Source organism: Podarcis pityusensis (assembly GCF_964106645.2).
Source record: "Podarcis pityusensis genome assembly, chromosome: 8".
Lineage (NCBI taxonomy): Eukaryota > Metazoa > Chordata > Lepidosauria > Squamata > Lacertidae > Podarcis > Podarcis pityusensis.
Window position 1 is genome coordinate 79,274,516 of NC_138033.1, and position 22,196 is coordinate 79,296,711.

Here is a 22,196-nt window from a genome sequence, read left to right on the forward strand (position 1 = left end):
CGGCTCTGGAAACCACCCCAGGCCTCTCCTGCCCACGGCTCAGGCAGGAATCCGGAACCAGACACCCTCCGTGGCACGACCAGGCATGCCGCAGGCTCTTGCCGGTTGCCAGCACAGACCAGATGCCCCAAATGGGAGCTCAGGAGCAAGGTCTGGTGGGCGAGAGGCATCGGGAGACGAAGAACAGAGGAAGAAGAGTCCTGGTGGATCAGACCAGTGGCCTGTCCAGTTCAGCATCCCTTTCTCCCAGTGGCTCCCAGTTGCCCCTTATAGGAAACCTGCTAGAAAAATGCAACCTGCGCTACTGAAAGAAGTAGTGCGACTCATGCAACACGCTGGCGATTAATGTACTCAGAACAATAATTATACATACATTAGCAACCTTCCGAGAAAAATACAAAACATCAAACAAACCACAAAGACTTGCGAATGAACCAGCCTAAAATGATCTTACAATGTCTGGTTTCAATAGATTTTTCAAATGCTTAACTCAGTCAGTTCATGAAGATACCAACAAAAGGTAAGTTCGATGATATTCACAATACAATATTGTGAATATTCACAATATTCACAATGGGACGTGGGTGGCACTGTGGGTTAAACCACAGAGCCTAGGACTTGCCGATCAGAAGGTCAGCGGTTCGAATCCCCACCACGGGGTGAGCTCCCGTTGCTCGGTCCCTGCTCCTGCCAACCTAGCAGTTCAAAAGCACTTCTGGTTGCGCCAGAAGCGGCTTAGTCCTGCTGGCCACATGACCCGGAAGCTGTGCACCGGCTCCCTTGGCCAATAAAGCGAGATGAGCGCTGCAACCCCAGAGTCGGCCACGACTGGACCTAATGGTCAGGGGTCCCTTTACCTTTACCTTACAACTCTACTAGCATCTCTCAGTATTGTGAATATCATCGAACTTACCTTTTGTTGGTATCTTCATGAACTTATTTAATAGACTGAGTTAAGCATTTGAAAAATCTATTGAAACCAGACATTATAAGTTCATTTTAGGCTGGGTAGTTCGCAAGCTTTTGTGGCTTTGTTTAATGTTTTGTATTTCCCCCATGGGAAACGAGCAAGCACAATTCGAGCACAATTTCACTGTGGATTTGAACACTGCCCCAAATCCAAAGGCAAGTTGCACCGGTAGAACCTCAGCGCGTGACAGATTGTGCAATCTGAACAAAGTCACCCGCAACCTGCAATATTCATTCTCCCATGCCGCAACACCCCAGTAGGCGATGGTAACTTAAGAGCTTCGTTAGACGCAACCTTTTTATTCTACATTTCCCCCATAAAATGGGAGCTTTTGTTTGTATTATTTAGGAGCTAAAATCTCCATCAGAGAACTACAGGGTCCTCTAGCTCAGCAGGAATCACAGCGGAAGAATTTCTGATAGACAGTCACCCAACCTCCGTTTAAAAATCTCCAAGTCCACCACCTTCTGAGGTTGGCCTGTGGTCTAAACCACTGAGCCGCTTGGGCTTGCCGATCAGAAGGTCGGCAGTTCGAATCCACACAACAGGGTGAGCTCCCATTGCTCTGCCCCAGCTCCTGCCAACCTAGCAGTTCGAAAGCAAAGTGCAAGTAGATAAATAGGTACCACTGTGGTGGGAAAGTAAACGGTGTTTCTGTGCGCTCTGGCACTTGTCACGGTGTTCCATTGCGCCAGAAGCAGTTTACTCATGCTGGTCACATGACCCGGAAAGCTGTCTGTGGCCAAACGCCGGCTCTCTCGGCCTGAAAGCGATATAAGCGCCGCAACCCCATAGTGGCCTTTGACTGGGCTTAACCGTCCAGGTTTTTTTTTTATGACTGATACCCGCATTCTGGTTAAAAAGGGACGTGGGTGGTGCTGTGGGTTAAACCACAGAGTCTAGGACTTGCCGATCAGAAGGTCGGCGGTTCGAATCCCCATGATGGGGTGAGCTCCCGTTGCTCGCTCCCTGCTTCTGCCAACCTAGCAGTTCGAAAGCACGCCAAAGTGCAAGTAGATAAATAGGTACCGCTCCGGCGGGAAGGTAAACGGGGTTTCCGTGCGCTGCTCTGGTTCGCCAGAAGCAGCTTAGTCATGCTGGCCAGATGACCTGGAAGCTGTACGCCGGCTCCCTTGGCCAATAAAGCGAGATGAGCGCCGCAACCCCAGAGTCGGCCACGACTGGACCTAATGGTCAGGGGTCCCTTTACCTTTACCTGCATTCTGACATTTGCAATCCAACTGATATCTGCGCTCTGACTCACAGATATGTCCAGGACCAGCCAATTTGGTTGAGGGACCATTGCAAATTTCTCCCCCGTCCTGCCCACCCATGTATGAAGGTGTTGGGAGCCCTGTTACACCCAGCTCAGGACTTCCTGCAAGCAGCTGCACCCCAGGGTGAGGCCAGCTCTACAGCCGGAGTTTCCTCGGGACGGGGGACTGTGGGGATTGAATCTGGAGACATCTTGTACCCCACCACTAGACCAAGACCCAGCTGGCCTCTTACCTGTGGGGAAGAGAGGCTCGATGGTGGAGAGAAGCTTGTCCGGGGAGACTGTTCCACTGCCGTTCTCGCCACTTCCATACCCATCTGCAAGGGAAGGCAAGAATCACGACGTGAGTGTCATCTGAGCCAGCATAGAGTCATAGCACTGTATAATTGGAAGGGACCCCTGAGGTTCATCTAGCCGAACCCTCGGCAATGCAGGAATCGCATAATAATAATAATAATAATAATAATAATAATTAGAGTTTATATACCATCCTATACCTGGAGATCTCAGGGCGGTTCACGGAAAAGATCACAAGATATATCAGAATAAAAGTGTTGGTGCTGACCTTTAAAGCCCTAAACGGCCTCAGCTCAGTATACCTGAAGGAGCGTCTCCACCCCCATCATTCTACCCGGACGCTGAGGTCCAGCTCCGAGGGCCTTCTAGAAGTTCCCTCCCTGCGAGAAGCTAAGTTACAGGGAACCAGGCAGAGGGCCTTCTCGGTAGTGGCACCTGCCCTGTGGAACACCCTCCCACCAGATGTCAAGGAAATAAACAACCATCTGACTTTTAGAAGACATCTGAAGGCAGCCCTGTTTAGGGAAGCTTTTAATGTTTAATAGATTACTGTATTTAAATATTCTTTTGAAAGCCGCCCAGAGTGCGGGGTATAAATAATAATGGTAATAATATATTATTATTATTATTATTATTATTATTATTATTATTATTATTATTACTACTACTACTACTACTACTATAATAAAAACAACCACCCAATAACACCTTCCCCAGAAAAGAGCCACCATTTAAAACGATATAGGATGTCGGGGACTTCCGGGTTGGCGCCTCCGGCAATGGCGGAGCTCCTCCGTTCGGGAGGAACTTGCTCCGTGAAAAACAGGGTCTGACCGCCACGGCGAAGGTGGAGACCCACTGAAATTACAAGCGGGAGAAGCTTGTGAACCTGGGATTCGGCTGGCACCTTTTGCGCCTCCCCTACTCGCGGGGAAACCCTGTTTTGTGGATCCGGAGCGACATGGGGTGAGTGGCGCGGTGCTTTGAATCGACTGCTTTTTTCACGGAGTGAAGCCGCATTGCTGTTGCCGGAGAGCGCTGACTTTTTCCTGTGGACAATTGGATTTTGAACAACTACTCGCGAGTAAAACGGAAAATTGGATTCTTAAATACTTTAATTCGGCACTGAAACGGGAAGGTTATAAACAGGAAGTCCGCCTCCCGTTTTTGTAAATAGACTGAAGCAAAGACGTTACAAGTTAAAGCCTTTGAAAGCTCTTGGCAAAGGATTAAATTTCCACCGGTTTAAAATACAAAACCCCCCTTGGAAGCAGGAGAAGAGGGGGGAAATTTTGGATCTAGTGAGCCTGCAGGAGAGAGTGAAAAATCAAATTACCACTGCTCTGAACCTGGGAACGGGCTGCCAGATGACGTTTGGAGAGAGTACATTTGACAGAACGGATTTGACAGCTAGCTAAATAAGAGTAAGATACTGTTTCCATTGTCCTTTTCTGCGTTTAAAAAAGAGGGAAAGTAACTGAAAATTTATCTTTAATGCTTGAGTTGTGCCTGAAAGAACTGATACAAGTGGAGACTGTTTCCCTCTAGAGGGAGCTTTTGAAACTGTAACAGGAGTGTAACTGGGGGATTTCCAGCTGCAGATAAGGATTCTGAGAACCAGAGAGTGTCCTTGGACCATTTAAAAATGTTGACAGGAGAGGCCATTGTGACTGTTTTATGTAAGATAAGCTGTTCGCTGGGACAGCTTCACAAGAAGATGGATGACATGACTTTCAAAGTTGATAATATGGAACAGAAAGTGACCAATTTGAGTCAAAAAGTGAACACCAACACAGAAATAATTCAGGACTTGGTACAGGAACCCATTTTGGCAGGACAAATGGTGGAGAAGAAGGAGGAGAAGGAGAATGCTGCTGTTGTTGAACATAAAATAATACAAGTGAGATCTGTGGCTTTACAGAAGCAAATTGAGGACTATAAGTTGAGGCCTTTTATCATTGAATCTAGGAAAAGTCAGACTCTGAGGAATGGATCCCGGCTTGGATTAAAGAAGGAAAGTTGGAAAGAGCCCTTTATGCAGGGATTAACTGACTTATGGGACATGGATTCGGGCCTGGAGGAGATTGAAGTTTTGGGGGCCTTTGGACTTGGAGGAATCTTGAATTATGCCCTGAAATACTTTATGGACTGTAGCTTTAACTATGGAAATTTAGCTGATCTGTTCAGAAGGAGGAAAAGTATTGGCAGGTTGGAGTTTCCCCGAGATTTGCTCTTTAGCATTAAAGAAAATGAAGAAGTCCTGCAGAAGGGACTTGGAAAAGAGTTAAGAGCCTCGGACGTAAGATCACCAGGTTGATGGACTTTATGGAGTTGACGGAAAGGACTGGCAGAATCCGAAACCTGGGAGAGGAGATGGTGGAAGAAGATTGGAAAATTTAAAGTTTATATATAGACTTATGGTAAAACTAATGAGTGATAGAAAAATGGTGGAATGATTTTTTTTTTTATGGGCTTAGCAGAAATGTTATAAGGAGTTATGCATATATAAGTATTTTAGTTTTAATGGAAAATAAGGTTAAAAAATACGTTATTTACAATATCACAGAAAATGGAGAAAGATGGAAAGGATTTGCTGAAACAATTAATAGAAGTGGAACACAAAAAGGGAGGCGGGAGGAGGTCGAGGAAACAAGGGAATGAAAGATAGAGTATGGAAAAGAGATGATGTATGTTTTTAAATTGTTTTTGTTTCATTTCATTTAGGGTTAAGGTTAGGGAGTGGGGTCTGTTTAGTTTAGTTTAATGTGTTTAGTTTTGAGTTTAGGTTGCGTTTCGTATTGTCTATATATTGTATTGTATTGTTTTTTTCTTTTTGCTTTTCTCCTTTATTTTTTTCTGTTCTTTTTCTTTCTTCCCCCCCCCCCCTCTTTTTGTAATCTATAAAAGTAATAAACATTATTTAAAAAAAAACAAACGATATAGGATGTCAAACAGATGAACCAAAGGCCTGGTTAAAAAGGTACATTTTTGCCTGGCGCCTAAAAGTGTGTAATGAAGGCACCAGGTGAACTTCCCTGGGGACAGCATTCCACAGACAGGGAGCCACTGCAGAGAAGGCCCCGTTCTCATGTTGCCACCCTATGGACCTGTCAAGGAGGAGGCGCACAAAGGAGGGCCTAAGAGGATGATCTCAGGGTCCAGGTAGGTTTATATGGGAAGAGGCGGTCCTTGAAGTATTGCGGTCCTGAGCTGTTTAAGGCTTTGTGGGTCAAAACCAGCACTTTGAATTGGGCCTGGGAGCAATTTGGTAGCCAGTGCAGTCGGGCCAGGATCGGTGTAATGTGCTCAAACCGTCTTGCTCCGGTGAGCAACTTGGCCGCTGAATTCTGCACTAGCTGAAGTCTCTGAACCGTCTTCAGAGATGGAGAGTCCACCCACTTCCGAGGAAATACTCTAAGTTCTGCTTCGAACCCTTGGCCTTTGCTATTAGACAACATAGTGAGATCTACAGAGCAGTTCACAACTCAGTTGAATATCAGTGGGTTTCATTTGCAGATGATACAAAACGTCACACTGGTATCCAAAGGCTGTTGCAAACAATAAATACTTTTGGTCAAATTTCTGACTACTCTATTATAAACTGGGTTAAATCAGAACTGGTGCCAATGGGCGAAAAGGTGCTAACACATTCAAGAAATATCAGTTCTGCATTATTCTGTTGGGAGCCATCCAGAGTGGCAGGGTATAAATATATTATTATGGGCAGGGTATAAATATATTATTATTATTATTATTATTATTATTATTATTATTACTATTACTATTTGTTCAGTACTTAGGTATTTTAATTCCAAGAGATATAATCCAGTTACTACCAGGTAATAGGAACAAAATAATCAAAGAGGTTTCCTTAGACATTGACAGGTGGGAGTCATTAAATCTTACCCTTTGGGGAAGAGTAAACGAATATTACTCCCATATTTAATTCTAAAAGGAATCACAGTCCATATTCCCAGAAAATAAGCTCATTATTAAAGAAATGCCTATGGGGTTCTTCAACTCCAAGATTATCATTATTAAAAACGCAATTAAACAAGGAGAAAAGTATTCGGATGTATAAATACCAATGTGGGAGTGAGTTAAAATTGTCAGATGATAATATTATCCTAAACCACACTCTAACGATGTGCGGTTTGACAGTGGGTCAACAGAGATGGACTCTTCGTACCCTTACTTTTGCCAAAAGACTGATATTGATCCATTGGAAAGATAATACTATGCCCCCCCCCCTTGATCAATAGATAGAACATATGATAGAACATATTTCTTGTGACATACGAACAGATTGCTTTTAGACACATGTTGTGAATGGATATATATATAATCATATTTGGAATGCAGTTTTTCTGTTTTTTATCTCCTTCAATTTATTTCTCCACTGAAAATGAAATATAAATACACAAAGAGCCTTCTCCTAATCCACGAATTTGTCCAATCCTCTTTTAAAGCCGTTTACGGTGTCGGCTATCATTGCCTCTTGTGGGAGGGAGTTCCACAGGTGAACTCTGCACTCTGTGAAGGACTTTATTTTGTCTGGCTTGAATCTTCAGACACGCAGCTTTTGCAAAAACAAGATTCGGACATTGCGGCAAGCTCTGCCGTACGTCCTTCACATAGCCAAACGTGGTGCTTTGGAAGAGGCGGAAAGTTCCCCAGCCCAACCCTCACCTCCGGACGCCTCGTCCGCTAGCAGATCCTCGTCGTCAGAAAGCTCCGCGTATTTCCTCCAGCGCTGGCGCACGGCCTCCGATTCTGTGTCTTCAGGGAAGGAGGACTCATCCGACCGCTTGGACGCGTGAGCCACCTGAGAGCAGGGAAAGCAGAGCGGTTAGGTGGAAGAAGGATGCTGCTCTCGTCTTGAGCATGGAGCACCCACCTTCTCTCTCCCCTACCAGGATCCGTCCCAGGAAAGTTTGCTGCCACCTGCCATTCTAGCCAAGTTGCAGATCCTCTACAACTTGGCCTCCTCTGCCACCCCAACAGGGCAGGATTTAGGTTTGATGAGGCCCTAAGCTACTGAAGGTAATGGGGCCCTTTATACAGTGGTACTTCAGGTTACAGACGCTTCCGGTTACAGACTCCGCTAACCCAGAAATAGTACCTCGGGTTAAGAAATTTGCTTCAGGATGAGAACAGAAATCGTGCTCCGGCGGCACAGTGGCAGTGGGAGGCCCCATTAGCTAAAGTGGTACCTCAGGTTAAGAATAGTTTCAGGTTAAGAACGGACCTCAGGAACGAATTAAGTTCTTAACCCGAGGTACCACTGTATGTCCAGCTGTCCTTTGTCAACAATAAATTAACGCTGTTTTTTGTGTGTTGAATATATGCTATACGGTAATTTATGGACGTAATAGATATCTAAAGCCATTTGCACATAACAAAATATGTATTTTATCAAAGTAATTGTTGAACTGAAATACAATTAAGAAGTATATCAATAGTGAAATACAATTAAGAAGAAGTACTGTATTTTTCGCCCTATAGGACGCACTTTTCCCCCTTCAAAAATGAAGGGGAAATGCGTGTGCGTCCTATGGGGCGAATGCAGGCTTTCGCTGAAGCCTGGAAAGCGAGGGGGATCGGTGCGCACCGACCCCTCTCGCTCTCCAGGCTTCAGGAAGCTTTCCACAGGCTGAGACCCTACCTGCCTGCAGACTGTCTCGCCAGAGTGGTGCATGCTCTAGTTATCTCCCGCTTGGACTACTGCAACATGCTCTATGTGGGGCTACCTTTGAAGGTGACCCGGAAACTACAACTAATCCAGAATGCGGCAGCTAGACTGGTGACTGGGGGCGGCCGCCGAGACCACATAACACCGGTCTTGAAAGACCTACATTGGCTCCCAGTACGTTTCCAAGCACAATTCAAAGTGTTGGTGTTGACCTTTAAAGCCCTAAATGGCCTTGGTCCTGTATACCTGAAGGAGCGTCTCCACCCCCATCGTTCTGCCCGGACGCTGAGGTCCAGTGCCGAGGGCCTTCTGGTGGTTCCCTCATTGCGAGAAGCAAAGCTACAGGGAACCAGGCAGAGGGCCTTCTCGGTAGTGGCGCCCGCCCTGTGGAATGCCCTCCCATCAGATGTCAAAGCGACAAACAACTACCTGACATTCAGAAGACATCTTAAGGCAGCCCTGTTCAGGGAAGTTTTTAATGTGTGACATTTCAGTGTATTTTTGGTCTCTGTGGAAGCCGCCCAGAGTGGCTGGGGAAACCCAGCCAGATGGGCAGGGTACAAATAATAAATTATTATTATTATTATTATTATTATTATTATTATTCTGCCCACAATGGGAAACCCACAAGCAGGATTCGAACACAAGAGCAAAGTCTCCCCTCCTGCACTTTCCAGGGACTGGGACTTGGGAGGTAGACTGCCCCTGGATAGGATGAGTCCTTCTCTTTCGATGCCTCAATGGGGAGACGAGAGACATCGAAGAACCTCAGAAGATCCTGCAGGATGCGGCCAGTGATCCATATAGCCCAATGTCCTGTTCTCAAAGATGCCCCAAGCAAGGACTGAGCATATCTCCGAACTTGTGAATCCCCAGCCACTGGCGTTTCAATATGCGATACAATAAAAGCCAATCTAATCTAGAGAGAGAGAAAGATACAGAAAAGCCCAAAGTAAGAGAAAAAACCAAAAGGCAAGAGAGAGAATGGAAAAAAAGATATAAAAATCCTCTCATCACAATTGTGCCATATTCTTTATCCACATACAGTGGTACCTCAGTTTTCGAACATAATCCGTTCTGGAAGACTGTTCGAGTTCCAAAAACCGAGGCGCAAAGGGCACTCGGCAAATTTAATAGAGAAAATTGAGGAAAAATAACATATACACACAGCGGAAGCAGTTTGACTTTCGAAAATGGAAGCATTTACTTCCGGGTTTACGGCGTTTGAGTTCCGAAACGTTCCGTCAACGGAGACGTTCGAAAACTGAGGTACCACTGTACAGAAAAACTGACTTTCCCAGCTCTCACCTGGGAATTCCTGTTTCTTTCCCCGGTCTCCCACACAGAGCCCCTCGTCACCCACCTGTCCCCTCTCTGTGTATGTCCTCATCAGTCCAGGGTAGAGGACTTCAGAAAAAAATTAAAAACAAAAAGAGCTAAGTTAAGGACAAAACAGGAAAACCCCAAAACAACAAAACAATAAAAAAGTGGGCTTCCCATCCAATATCTGCCAATTGTATATATACAGTAATAATACTTCAAATTAATCAGAGCAGACGCGATGGGATAACGTTTAGGTATATCAAATTATATAGCTTCTTATCATGCATCACAGCAACTGGTGTTTAGAGGTATACTGCTTTTGATAGTGGTTCGATATAATAAGAGCTTGCTGGGAGTAACTGGAAAAATGCAGAAGAGCTAGGGGTGAACCAATGGAGGGAAAAACTGAATAATATTATCATTTTAGAATACCTAACTGTGAAGATACATAGAATGAAAGGGTTTAAGGTCAGTGAGAAAGAGGAGGATTGGTCTGAGAAGATATTGAATTATTTAAGTAGGTTTGAACAATTTGGGGCAATTAAAATGTTAAAAGTTAAATAAACCTTGTGGAAGGAGGAGTGTTAAGGTATATAGAAGTGTACATATGGTTACTTTGAATATGTTATTATTGAATATTATTGAATATGTATATTATTGAATATTGCATACCCAATGTATCAGCCGCCTGGGGGGTTTCACTGTTTGTGTTTTGGTGGTTGGTAAAAAAAATTATATATATATAATATGAGCTTGCTGGATCAGGCCCAGGGGCACCATCTAGTCCAGACTCCTCGTCTCACAACAGCCAACCAGGAACCTCAAAAGGAACCCTCTGAGCAGAGCAGCAACTTGGGAATCCCCAAAATGGACATTAAAGGGTATACTGCCATGGATAGTGGAGGTACGACATGAGAATATGAGAAGAGCCCCGTAGACAAATCAAGCCAAAGGCCCATTCTGATCCAGGCTGCGGGGAATGAAGCTACAGAAGAGACCCACCCCCTTTGGTGCCCGTCTGGGGAGAAAAGGATCTCCGGGCCGCAGCACCAAGGGGACTGAGACAAAACGGGCGACGCCAGGATGCCAAGATCCTCCTTGGGCGATGCTTGAAGTCAAGGAGCTGAGCTGAGGGTGCTCGAGTCGCCTGGAAGAACAAACTGGGAAACAGCCAAGTCACTTGGGAGAGGCTTTGATAAGGAGAAGAGAAGAAAGGAGCTACTACAAGCAGGAAGGTGGAATGCAGGGCCCAATTTGTGTGTGTGTGTGTGTGTGTGTGTGTGTGTGTGGTGTGTTTGTGCGCTACATCCCATGCACAGCGAGCTCACGCTGAACGACAGCAGAGTGGTGTAGCGGTTAGATTTTCGGACCAGGACCTGGGAGAGTCCCGGGTTCGAATTGCCCACCCACTTGGGTCACGACACTCGTTGGGCGTGGCCTTGGGCAAGTCGCTGCCTCTCAGCCTAACCTACCTCACAGGGTTGTTGTGGGGATAGAATGAGGAGCGGGAAGAAGCACGCACCTGAGCTCCTTAGAGGAAAGAAGGTGGAATGTGAATGCAAAAAATTAAAAAGATATGTATACAGTGGCACCTCGGTTTTGGAAGATAATCCGTTCCGGAAGACTGTTCAAGTTCCAAAACTTTTGAAAACCGAAAACTCAATAGCTGACAGCTAGGCCTCCAGATCTTGCACTCAGCAGAAGGCGTGTCTCATGTTCGCCTTCCAAGGCGTGTTTGAAAACCGAAGCATTTCCTTCCGGGTTTACGGCATTCGAAAGCCGAAACGTTCGACTTCCGAGACGTTCAAAAACCGAGATACCACTGTAATCTTAAGGACCCAGAGCAGGAAGTTTGCTGTTGTCCCAGAACAACTCTGCGTTTCCCAAATCCTCCTCCTTGTGGATTCATTGATTAAAAAGACTGATCGCCCTCACTCTTTGCCAGTACAAGATTTGCAGCGGGCCGGTTATGGGGCGTAAGAATAAAAGCAGCCGGTTGAACCGTTAATATAAACTCTCGGCGCCCGCTGGAACGTGACATGAGGCAAAGAAAAGGCAGCTTGGACTCCGGAAGGGGGAGTAGCTTAAAATGCAATGATCGAGCTGGCAAAAAGCCCTTCAAATTAGTATTATGAATAAATTTATATAACACCCTTCATCCCATGACCACAGGGTGGTTTGCAACGTGCCAAGACAGATAAAGGAAGTCTTAACCCGTTGCTGGAATCAGAGTGGTAAGAGGCAGCAGCTGTACCTGTAAACATAGAAGGCCATGGATAAAGCATTGTAATTAACTGTTATTAATCCCGCTTGTGGGTTTTCTACAGGTTGGCCACTGTGAGAACAAGATGCAGGGACTGGATGGGCCTCCTTTGGCCTCATTCAGCAGCCTGTTCTTAGGTTCTTATCACCATTTCCCAGCAAAAGTCTCCAGCGTGGATTAAAACCGGGGGGGGGGGGGGAATTGGGGGAGGGGGAGAACCAGGATTTTCCCAATGCTGTTTTTTTCTGAAAAAATTGGAAAACAACAGTTTAATATAGTTTGAATATTCCACACACTTTCGCCCCAATATTTCTGGAAAAAAACGGCTTTGGGGGGGAAAACGAGGGGAAATCTGAGGTCCTCCCCCCAATTTTCCCGCTTTTTCCCCAGGCCTTCCCATTCCTAGCGCGGATACTACTGGCCCAGAGATGGAAAGAAGATGAAGTCCCGACCAGAGACAAACGGCTGATGAAGAGGATGGACTATGCCAAAATGGCAAAACTGACCGGGAAAATCAGAAACCAGGAAGAGAAGAATTTTAAGAAGGAGTGGGGGAAATTTATAATGTTTTTAGGAGAACACTGTAAACAGCTAAAAAACTTTGGCAGGTTTTGAGTAATGCTTGTAGTGTACAAAAATCATGGTAAAAATGGGTTAGTTAAGAAAAATAGAGAAAATAAGAGAAGCAGTTGAAAAAAGATAGATAGAAGGTCAGAGGGGAGTTGATGGATTCAGGGAATCCTAAATGATGATGTTGGTGCTTAATGTTTGAATGTCAATTCGTAACGTAAAGCCTAATAAAAAAGATCTGACTAAAAAAGTCTCCAAGGAGAAACTAGAATTTGCCCCAGGAGAAACTAGAATTTGCCCCCAAGTTTGACGCTACCTGTTCAGGGCTCAGCAGAGACCAGGGCTTCCTCTCCCACAACTACGAGTGTAAGATTTTGCTAGGGAAACGACAGCATTTCTAGTTTCCTGCTGTTCCGTGCCGCCTCAGGGCTTATTCTGTACACATCGGATCTTCGCAGGGGAATGTGAGAGGCTGCGCTGCTCTCCTTTTCCTGGACTTCTGACTCCACTGTTTACCATTTCTCCCTCTCTCTAAATATATTTATATATCGGCCAACTGAGGATAGCCTTCCATGCATCTCTCGAAGTGGTTCTCGTTGCACAAAAGCTTTTCCTGTAACAAATCTGCTCTGTATCGAAGGTCGCTGCAAGGCGCCCGGTTTAGGTTTTTGCTGCTCCAGGCTTAGCATAGCTGCCTCTCTTGGCAGTTTTCTGAGTCACCGGGGAGGCCAGGAAGCAGATTGCTCCAAGGAGGGCTGTTCAGGTTGAGCAAACACAGATAAGAGGGGGAAGCCTCTCCCGAGCAAAAGCACGAGTCTGTTTATTGGATTACAAATGGCACATTCCTGAAAGCTGGTTTTCCCATCACCTTTCTGCTGAAGTGGACAGAATAGATGGAAATATCGCTAGCCAAACGGTGCAAGTGGGGATTCCCTCTGACTCTGTTTTCATGAACTACTCAAGTTTCTAGTCCTTATGACCGGGATAAACCTTGAAGGCATCACAGTGTTGCCTGATCAAATATCAGGAGCCACCGAAGGGCTGGATGATGATGGTAATGATAATGATAATGATGATAATAATAGTAATAGTAATAATAATAATAATAATAATAAATTTTATACCCCGCCCATCTGGCTGGGCCTCCCTAGCCACTCTGGGCAGCTTCCAACAGAATATTAAAGTACAATAAGCTATTAAACATTAAAAGCTTCCCTAAACAGGGCTGCCTTCAGATGTCTTCTAAAAGTCTGGTAGTTGCTGTTTTCTTTGACTCTGGTGGGAGGGTGTTCCACAAGGCGGGTGCCACTACCGAGAAGGCCCTCTGCCTGGTTCCCTGTAACCTCACTTCTCGCCGGGAGGGAACCGCCAGAAGGCCCTCGGAGCTGGACCTCAGTGTCCGGGCAGAACGATGGAGGTGGAGACGTTCCTTCAGGTATACTGGATCGAGGCGGTTTAGGGCTTTAAAGGTCAGCACCAACACTTTGAATTGTGCTTGGAAACGTGCTGGGAGCCAGTGTAGGTCTTTCAAGACTGGTGTTATGTGGTCTCGGCGGCCGCTCCCAGTCACCAGTCTAGCTGCCGCATTGGCCCTCCAGCCATGTGGCTGCTGCGACGCCACTTTTGGCCTGCGATGGAACCCAGAGCAGCCAGGTCATGGAACCACAAGATCATAGAATTGGAAGGGATTCCTGAGGTTCATTTAGTCCAACCCCCTGCAAAGCAGGAGTCACAGCTAAAGAATTCCAGCCAATCTGTTTAAAAAACCTACAATGAAGGGGAGTCTTTTGCCTTCTGAAGGAGTCCAGCTCTTTCTGGCAGAAGTTCTGCGTAGCTCTGCCACGCCGCCCTCATAAGAACTAGAAGCACGGCCAAAAGCATGCAGAACAGGGAGGTGCAAATTTGCACCATTCAAGAAAGCCACTGCTGCATTTCACTTGAGGACCAGAGGTGTTTTGTTTTGGGCGGAAAACAAAAGATACCTTTGGGGAATAAAGGCGCTGCGGTTGAGAACACGTCTGGCACAAAACGGGAGTTGTTATGGTTCCACCCCCCCCCCAAAAAAAGTACTAGGTTTGGAATTGCCCAAGAAAGATGTCAGATTGTTTTTGTATGCCACAACTGCAGCTAGAATTTTGTTGGCCAAAAATTGAAAATTACAAGAAGCACCAACAGTGGAGGAATGGCAGATGAAGATGATGGACTTTTGGAAGCTAGTCGACCTGACCGGAAGAGTCCGCGACCAGAATGAGGAGGAGTACCAAGAGGATTGGAAGAAATTCAAAGATTACTTAGCTAAATATGTTAAGATAACTTAAATAGAATTACTTGCGAGTATCAGATAGGCCTAGGATTTAAATATGTGGTGTTGTAGAATACGATGTTAAAAGTTAAAATGAAAAGAAAGAAAGATGCTAATTGACTAAGTAATTTTTTTGTGAAAATAGTTTTGGAAAACTGCTGCAATGATTTATATGGAAACTCAGCCAGGGGGGATTAGAGGAAGTCACCCAACAATGTTAACAAAAGTGGAACTATTATAGTTAGGATAAATGTCTGTCTGTTTGTTTGTTTCTTTGTTATAAATTTGGAAACCAATAAAAAAAATTGGGGGGAAAAACAAAAAAAAGCACCACGGGGGCCACATCCATCGCTCGCTCGCATCCCAGTTCTGACCCTGCTGGATCTCAGAAACCCAGAGAGTCAGCCCTGTGGCGGTAGTCATGCGGCCCTGTTATGTGCGCACGCATGTTGGGTCTGTTATGCAACGCCGTGCATCTGCAGAGCAGCTCAGGGAGGTGGCGAGAGTTCACGTCCACCGCGGGCCAAAAGCGGCGTCGCAGCAGCCACACGGCTGGAGGGCCAACTGGCCCCTGTCCACTGCGCACACAGGAGAGCCCCCTCCACCTCCGGCCAGCCCCCCCAGCCCCGTTGCTCCTGCCTTGCAGCTGCAACAACCTCCTGGCAAGAACCTCCCCGACATTGCTGAGCAGCAGAGTCATCTCCGAGGAAGGGGGAGAAGACGGAGAGGCGGTGAGCTCATCTCCCCATCACTTGCCTCCCACGGCAGTCCGAGGGCTTGCTAACCTCCAGGCCAGGAAGGAAGGAAGGGGCTTGCTCTTCCCACCCCCCTCCTCTGGGGCCAGAAGCTGCAAGCTGACCACCGCTGCTACCTCTGACCCCTGCAGGGACACGGAGCAGCTCGTGCAATGTGGCAGACTAGGGACCGAGGCTCAGGGATGTTGGTGCGCCAATTTCCTCCGCTTTTACTTTTTATTGATTTTACAAATACAATCCAAATACATATTCGTAAATGGAGATGACTCTGCATCTCAAGACTTCGCCCCACCCAGTCCCTGGGTCTTGATATCAACATTAAAATCTGCATCATCTAATCATCATCATCAAACCTTTTATTGGCATCACATAAAGGTAAAGGGACCCCCGACCATTAGGTCCAGTCGTGGCCAACTCTGGGGTTGCGGCGCTCATCTCGCTTTATTGGCTGAGGGAGCCGGCGTACAGCTTCCGGGTCATGTGGCCAGCATGACTAAGCCGCTTCTGGCGAACCAGAGCAGCGCATGGAAACACCGTTTACCTTCCCGCCGGAGCGGTACCTATTTATCTACTTGCACTTTTAGGTGCTTTCGAACGGCTAGGTTGGCAGGAGCAGGGACCGAGCAACGGGAGGTCACGGTGATTCGAACCGCCGACCTTCTGATCGGCAAGTCATAGGCTCTGTGGTTTAACCCACAGCGCCCCTATTACTCTTATTCTGGAATAGGGTGTCTGTATTTTCACCAGAGAAATGTTGACGGGTATGAAGGCATGCCTGTTGTTTTTGTCCATGGAGTTTCCTTGGCAGGGATACTGGAGCGGCTTGCCGGTTCCTGCTCCAGGTAGATCACGTTTAGTCAAAACTCTCCAGTATGACCCGTCTGTCTTGTGTGGCCCTGCACGGCATAACTTATAGCTTCTCTGAGTTATTCAAGCCCCTTTGCCACGACAAGGCAGTGATCCATGAAGGAGATGGGAGTGCCTGGCGTGTTCTGGTCCATGGGGTCATGAAGAGTCGGACACGACTAAACAACAACAACAACAACAACAACATGAAGGCATAGAGAGAGTGGCGAGGGAAGAGCTTTTCCCTCCCTCTTTCATCATGCTAGAACTCAGGGAGGTTCAGGGAAGTTCAAAGGAAGTCCTCCATCACGCAGCGCAGTGTTAAACTGTGGAACTCTCCTCCACCTGAGGCACCACGTTAGCTAATAGGGCCTCCCACTGCCACCGTGTGATTTCTGTTCTCATCCTGAGGTAAAGTTTTTAACCTGAGGTACTATTTCTGGGTTGGTGGAGTCTGTAACCTGAAGCGTCTGTAACCTGAAGCATCTGTAACCCAAGGTACCACTGTATATAAAAGCATAATAAAACATTAATTTATTTATTTTTTAAACTTCCCTATACAGGATTGCCTTCAGATGTCTTCTAAAGGTTGCATAGTTACTTATCTCCTTTAATATAGGGACATCCTGAGGAAAAGTGGGACATTCTGGTGTCAAATCAGAAACTGGGATGGCTTCTGTAAATCTGGGGCTGTCCTGGGAAAATCGTGACACTTGGGAGGGTCTGTCTATCATGTCGTCTCTGACTCAACTTTCCGTTAAACTGAAGTGCCAGAAGATCCTTATAGGACCAATGACTAAGATATTGAAAATAAATAAATGATGAGCACAATGGAAGGTCCCTGAAGGTTCCTTATGTGTTGAACTACTAATATACTGAAATATTAACAATAATAATCTTGACTCAGCGCTTCCACCGCAGGGGATATCTGAACATCTCACTCTGTTTCCCAAGATCCTCTGCAATGATCTTGGGGTGGGGGGTCGTCCCCCCACCTCTCCTTCGCCCTTCCGCCAGCCCCCTGCAAACAGTGCCCTCCCTGCTCAGGTGGGAAAAAGCCTGCCTGGGCCCCGTCCTTGGCAGCGGAGGCGTCCGAGGGCAGCAGACCGCGCCAGGAATTCAACACGGCAGCAATTTTGCCCCCTGTACAAACACGGCAGGGCGCATTATTGAAGGCTGGGCGGTCCCGGGACAATGGCTACGGCCGGAGACATAAAAGGGGGTTTAGCCGGGCCAGGCAGCCTGAAAGGGCGTGAAAAGGCAAGAGGGGAAACAGGAGCTGGCAGGCCGTGCCGGCAGCAAATGCCAGCAGGGCACCATGCCAGCGGCGGGAGATGAGCCAGGCAGAGAGGGCTCTCTGCAGCAAGACCTGCTTCTTCCGTGGGCTTGGTGTGGCCTGTGCCAGGCTAAGGCTGGCCAGAAAGTGGCCTCCGCGCCGATCAGAGGGCTCTTGTCACAAAGGGGTGCCACCCATCCGTCCTAGTGGCACAGGCAAGGCATGCCAACCGGGGAGCAAAAAAGAAAAGTTTGTCTAACCAGGAGAAAGAACTTTCTCAGGGGGGCAAACTCAAGAGGCTTTTAAGCAGAGTAGCCCTCTGTTTGGGATACTTTAGCTGGGAGTCTTTAGCACTGAGCGGGGTTAGACTAGATGACTCTTGGGGTCCCCTCCAACTCAACCATCCCGTGATTCTATGAAAAGCACTGGGCACAGCAGTTGAAGATGAATTAAGAAGAAGCTGATCAGATGGTGTACAGATGGTACACAACACCAGTGCAGTTAGAGAAAATGTACAAAACTAGTTCAAATATATGTTGGAAGTGTAAGGAAAAGGAAGGGACATTTTATCATATGTGGTGGGATTGTAATGTAATTAATTTTGGGAAATGATAGACAATGAATTGAAGAAAATGTTCCATTTAACATTTGTTTAAAAACCTGAGGCATTTTTGTTGGGGATTGTAGGGAAAGACCCGCCAAAAAAGCTGAAAAACATCTTCATGTATGCGACAACGGCTGCGAGAGTTCTGGTAGCACAAGGATGGAAGACTGAAGAAACCCAACTAAAGAATCATGGCAAGAAAAATTGACAGACTATTCAGGACTGGCAAAACTGACATATAAGCTACGGGACAAGGATAACTGTGACTTTAAAGATGAATGGGAACCCTTTACAAAGTATTTGAAGACGCAACAAAGCGAACTGGATTCCTTGGCAGATTTTGAATAAACATTCACAAACTTTTTATTGATAATAATCAGCTAAACAGTTTGAGGTTCTATATAACTTTGTAACATGCAGAAAACAGCGGTCTCAGAGAAACCAAAGACTGGAACTGAGGGAAGTCGGGGGGGTGGGGGCGGGTTTGTGTGGGAGAGTGGGGGAGGGAGGAAAAATGGGGGTGGGGGAAACAAGGATGATATGTTTTTGGATAATATGTTTTGTTTTAATTTTGAATTTAAAAAACTTTTTTTTTAAAAAAAGAAGCTGATCAAAGTCTCTCTTTAGCTGCAAGAGGTTCACTCCAAGAGGGTGCAAAGGAGGTGGTCAAAGGAATTCTCACGGCTTCAGCCCAGAACCCAGGAATGCATTCGGAACAGCAGGCAGAATGCGAACAGATACTTTTGGCTAGGCCACAGCTCAGTGGCAGAACAGCTGCTTGGCATGCAGAAGGCCCCATGGGCAATCTGCAATGACATCTCCAAGTCGCTGGCAGGGCTGGGCAACAGCTGGTTTTTAACATTGCAATCTAGTCAGAAGCGATGTGATAGAAGTTGATAACGTTGAAAGAGTGGACAGAGAAAAGTTTTCCCCCCTCTCCCAAGAGTTTGGATTTGATATCCCGCTTTATCACTACCCGAAGCAGTCTCAAAGCCGCTCACATTCTCCTTTCCCTTCCTCCCTCACAACAAACACTCTGTGAGGTGAGTGGGGCTGAGAGACTTCAGAGAAGTGTGACTAGCCCAAGGTCACCCAGTAGCTGCATGTGGAGAAGCGGAGACGCGAACCTGGTTCCCCAGATTACGAATCTACTGCTCTTAACCACTACACCACACTGGCTCTCCCAAGATCGCAAGCTGAACATTGGAAGATTCTGGAAGAAGATAAAACTGGCAATTCCCAAGAAAACTGAACCTTTCTTTCTAGGGTTGTTGGGGGCAAGTGTCCCAAAGAATACGATTTTAAAAATTGTGTATGCAACAGCTGCCAGAATCCTACACGCGCAGAACTAGAAGGAAGAAACCCAACCTCTGCTTTAAAACCTCCAAGGAAGATGAGCCCACCACCATCTGAGGTCACAGAATCATATAATGGCCGAGTTGGATGGGACCCCGAGGGTCATCTAGTCCAACCCGCTACAACGCAGGAATTGCAGCTCAAGAATCTCTGACAGATGGCCATTCAACCTCTGTTGAAAAAGCTCAAATAAAGCCTAAAAGAGACCACAGGATATAATCTTTCGTCTTAGACACCGGTAAGAATACATACTACGCGAAGCGGATTTTGCAAAATACTCTTTTCCTGGTTTTTTGAGCAACATATTCAAGACCAGAGAGCTTCCTTGCAAGCTCATTTTCGAGATACGAGATGCAGAAAGAATTTCAGCGCTCTTCAGCAGAACGGCCAACTTACTGCTGCCTTGGCAGCACCTGTACAACATTGGGATTGTGGAAATATATGCAACTAGAAATTAATCTGTTTAAGCCATGTGATTCAAATCGGGTCGACTATTGCATTGATTTTTTTTTTAAGCAATGTGGATTCATTGCCCTGAAACTCAAGTTTCATTCATTTCATTGTGGATCTGCCCAAGGCATAAATTGGGCATTGAGCCCGATTCCTCTCTCTGCCATGCCCCTCCTCTTTCAACACCTCCCAAAATCTCATTTTTGTTTCATAAGCTGTTTCTTTGCGGGGGGGGTGAGGGAAGATGCTCCAGCTGTGTCTAGGGTGGCTCCCAGCCCTGGTTGGCACGTGGCAAAGCTCCCAGCGGGCACACAAAGTAAATAACCTGAAAGGCAGCACTCTTTGTGTGTGTCAACTCTGCTGAGGGCGGGCTTGCGGTCTGGAGCCACGAGGGAGGCAGGTAAGTTGCTGACTAACGGTTGGAAATTCCTGCCCTGCGGTGTGGAGGGACTGGTGCCAGCTGGGAACCAGGAAGAAAAGACTTCTTTGGCATTGGCTACAAAGGAAGGAATGAGGAGGAGGGGAGAGGCGGCGTCTGGTACCGGCAGAGAGAGAGAGAGAGTGGTTTGCCGGGGAGTGGAGGGTGGTGGGAGAGGTTATGGGGAGATCCTGCCCCTCTGATGGGCAGATTCTCACGTAGTCGACAGCGTGGGTGCCAAGCCAGAAGCATGCACTCACAGTCCTCTCTCTCTCTCCCTCCCTCTCTCTCTCTCGCTCTGCAAAAGCGTCCCTGCTCAAGTCGTCTCTGCAGCCTGGAAACACTGACTTCACTGCTGATTCCTGGTCTCTTCATGAATCTTGGAAGGAAATCGCCTCAGAGTAGCAGCCTGGAGCAAAAACAGGAGATCTGTGTTCCAATTCAGAAGCCGCTGCATCAACAGAAGCCACAGGTCACCCTGCAACTCACTTGGAAAGAGCTGGGAACCTCAAATCAGAATTTACACCATGGGGAGCAGGGGGGTGGGGACATAAGAGCATCAGAACAAGCTCTGCCAATTGAGGACAGTAGCCCATCTCATCTGTTACCACACTAGCCAAATACCTTCTAAGAACCGAGGAACACAGATAGACTGCCTCTGGAACTGGAGGTTCCATAAGAACGTAAGTAGTCTGGCTGCTGGGCAGTGGCCCAACGAGTCCAGCATCCTGTTCTCACACTGACCAACCATGATGCCTGTGGGAAACTAGCAAGCACAACCTGAGCGCCATTTCTGGCAACTGATATTCAGAAGCTGTGGAGGCAGAGCATAGCCACTGTGGCTGGTAGCCACATATAGCCTTCTCCTCCATGAATTTGTCTGCTCCTCTTTTCCAAGTTGTTGGGACGCGGGTAGCGCTGTGGGTTAAACCACAGAGCCTAGGACTTGCCGATCAGAAGGTCGCCAGTTCAAATCCCCACAACGGAGTGAGCTCCCGTTGCTTGGTCCCAGCTCCTGCCAACCTAGCAGTTTGAAAGAACCTCAAAGTGCAAGTAGATAAATAGGTACCACTCCAGCGGGAAGGTAAACGGCGTTTCCATGCGCTGCTCTGGTTCACCAGAAGCGGCTTAGTCATGCTGGCCACATGACCCGGAAGCTGTACGCCGGCTCCCTCGGCCAATAAAGCGAGATGAGCGCCACAACCCCAAAGTCGGCCACGACTGGACCTAAACGTCAGGGGTCCCTTTACCTTACTTTTTCCAAGTTATCATCATCATCATTGTTATTATTATTTTTACCCCACCCATCTGGCTGGGTCTCCCCAGCCACTCTGGGCGGCTCCCAACAGAATTGCAAGTACAATAAAACATCAAACATTAAAAACCTCTCTAAACAGGGCTGCCTTCAGAGGTCTTCTAAAAGTCAGGTAATTGTTTATTTCCTTGACATCTGATGGGAGGGCGTTCCGCAGGGTGGGTGCCACCACCGAGAAGTTCCCTGTAACCTCACTTCTCACAGGGATGGAACTGCCAGAAGGCCCTCGGAGCTGGATCTCAGTGTCCGGGTAGAACGATGGGGGTGGAGACGCTCCTTCAGGTATACTGGGCCGAGGCTGTTTAGGGCTTTAAAGGTCAGCAGCAACACTTTAAATTGTGGTCGGAAATGTACTGGGAGCCGATATAGGTCTTTCAGGACCAGTGTTATATGGTCTTGGCAGTAACTCACAGTCACCTGTCTGGCTGCCGCATTCTGGATTAGTTGTAGTTCTCGGATCACCTTCAAAGGTAGCCCCAAGTA

General features: G+C 46.9%; 1 protein-coding gene across 18 annotated transcripts in view; it reads right to left on the minus strand.

Moving 5' to 3' along the window:
* The window catches only part of HSPG2 (heparan sulfate proteoglycan 2), a 230,749-nt gene that overhangs the window by 178,204 nt on the left and 30,349 nt on the right, over positions 1-22,196 (minus strand). For all 18 annotated transcript variants that reach the window (XM_081017900.1, XM_081017915.1, XM_081017911.1 and 15 more), the window contains exons 2-3: positions 7,233-7,368; positions 2,480-2,563 (exon numbers count right to left, since the gene is read on the minus strand). In XM_081017900.1, the coding sequence (XP_080874026.1) occupies positions 2,480-2,563; positions 7,233-7,368 (220 nt within the window). The remainder of the gene's footprint in view (positions 1-2,479; positions 2,564-7,232; positions 7,369-22,196) is intronic.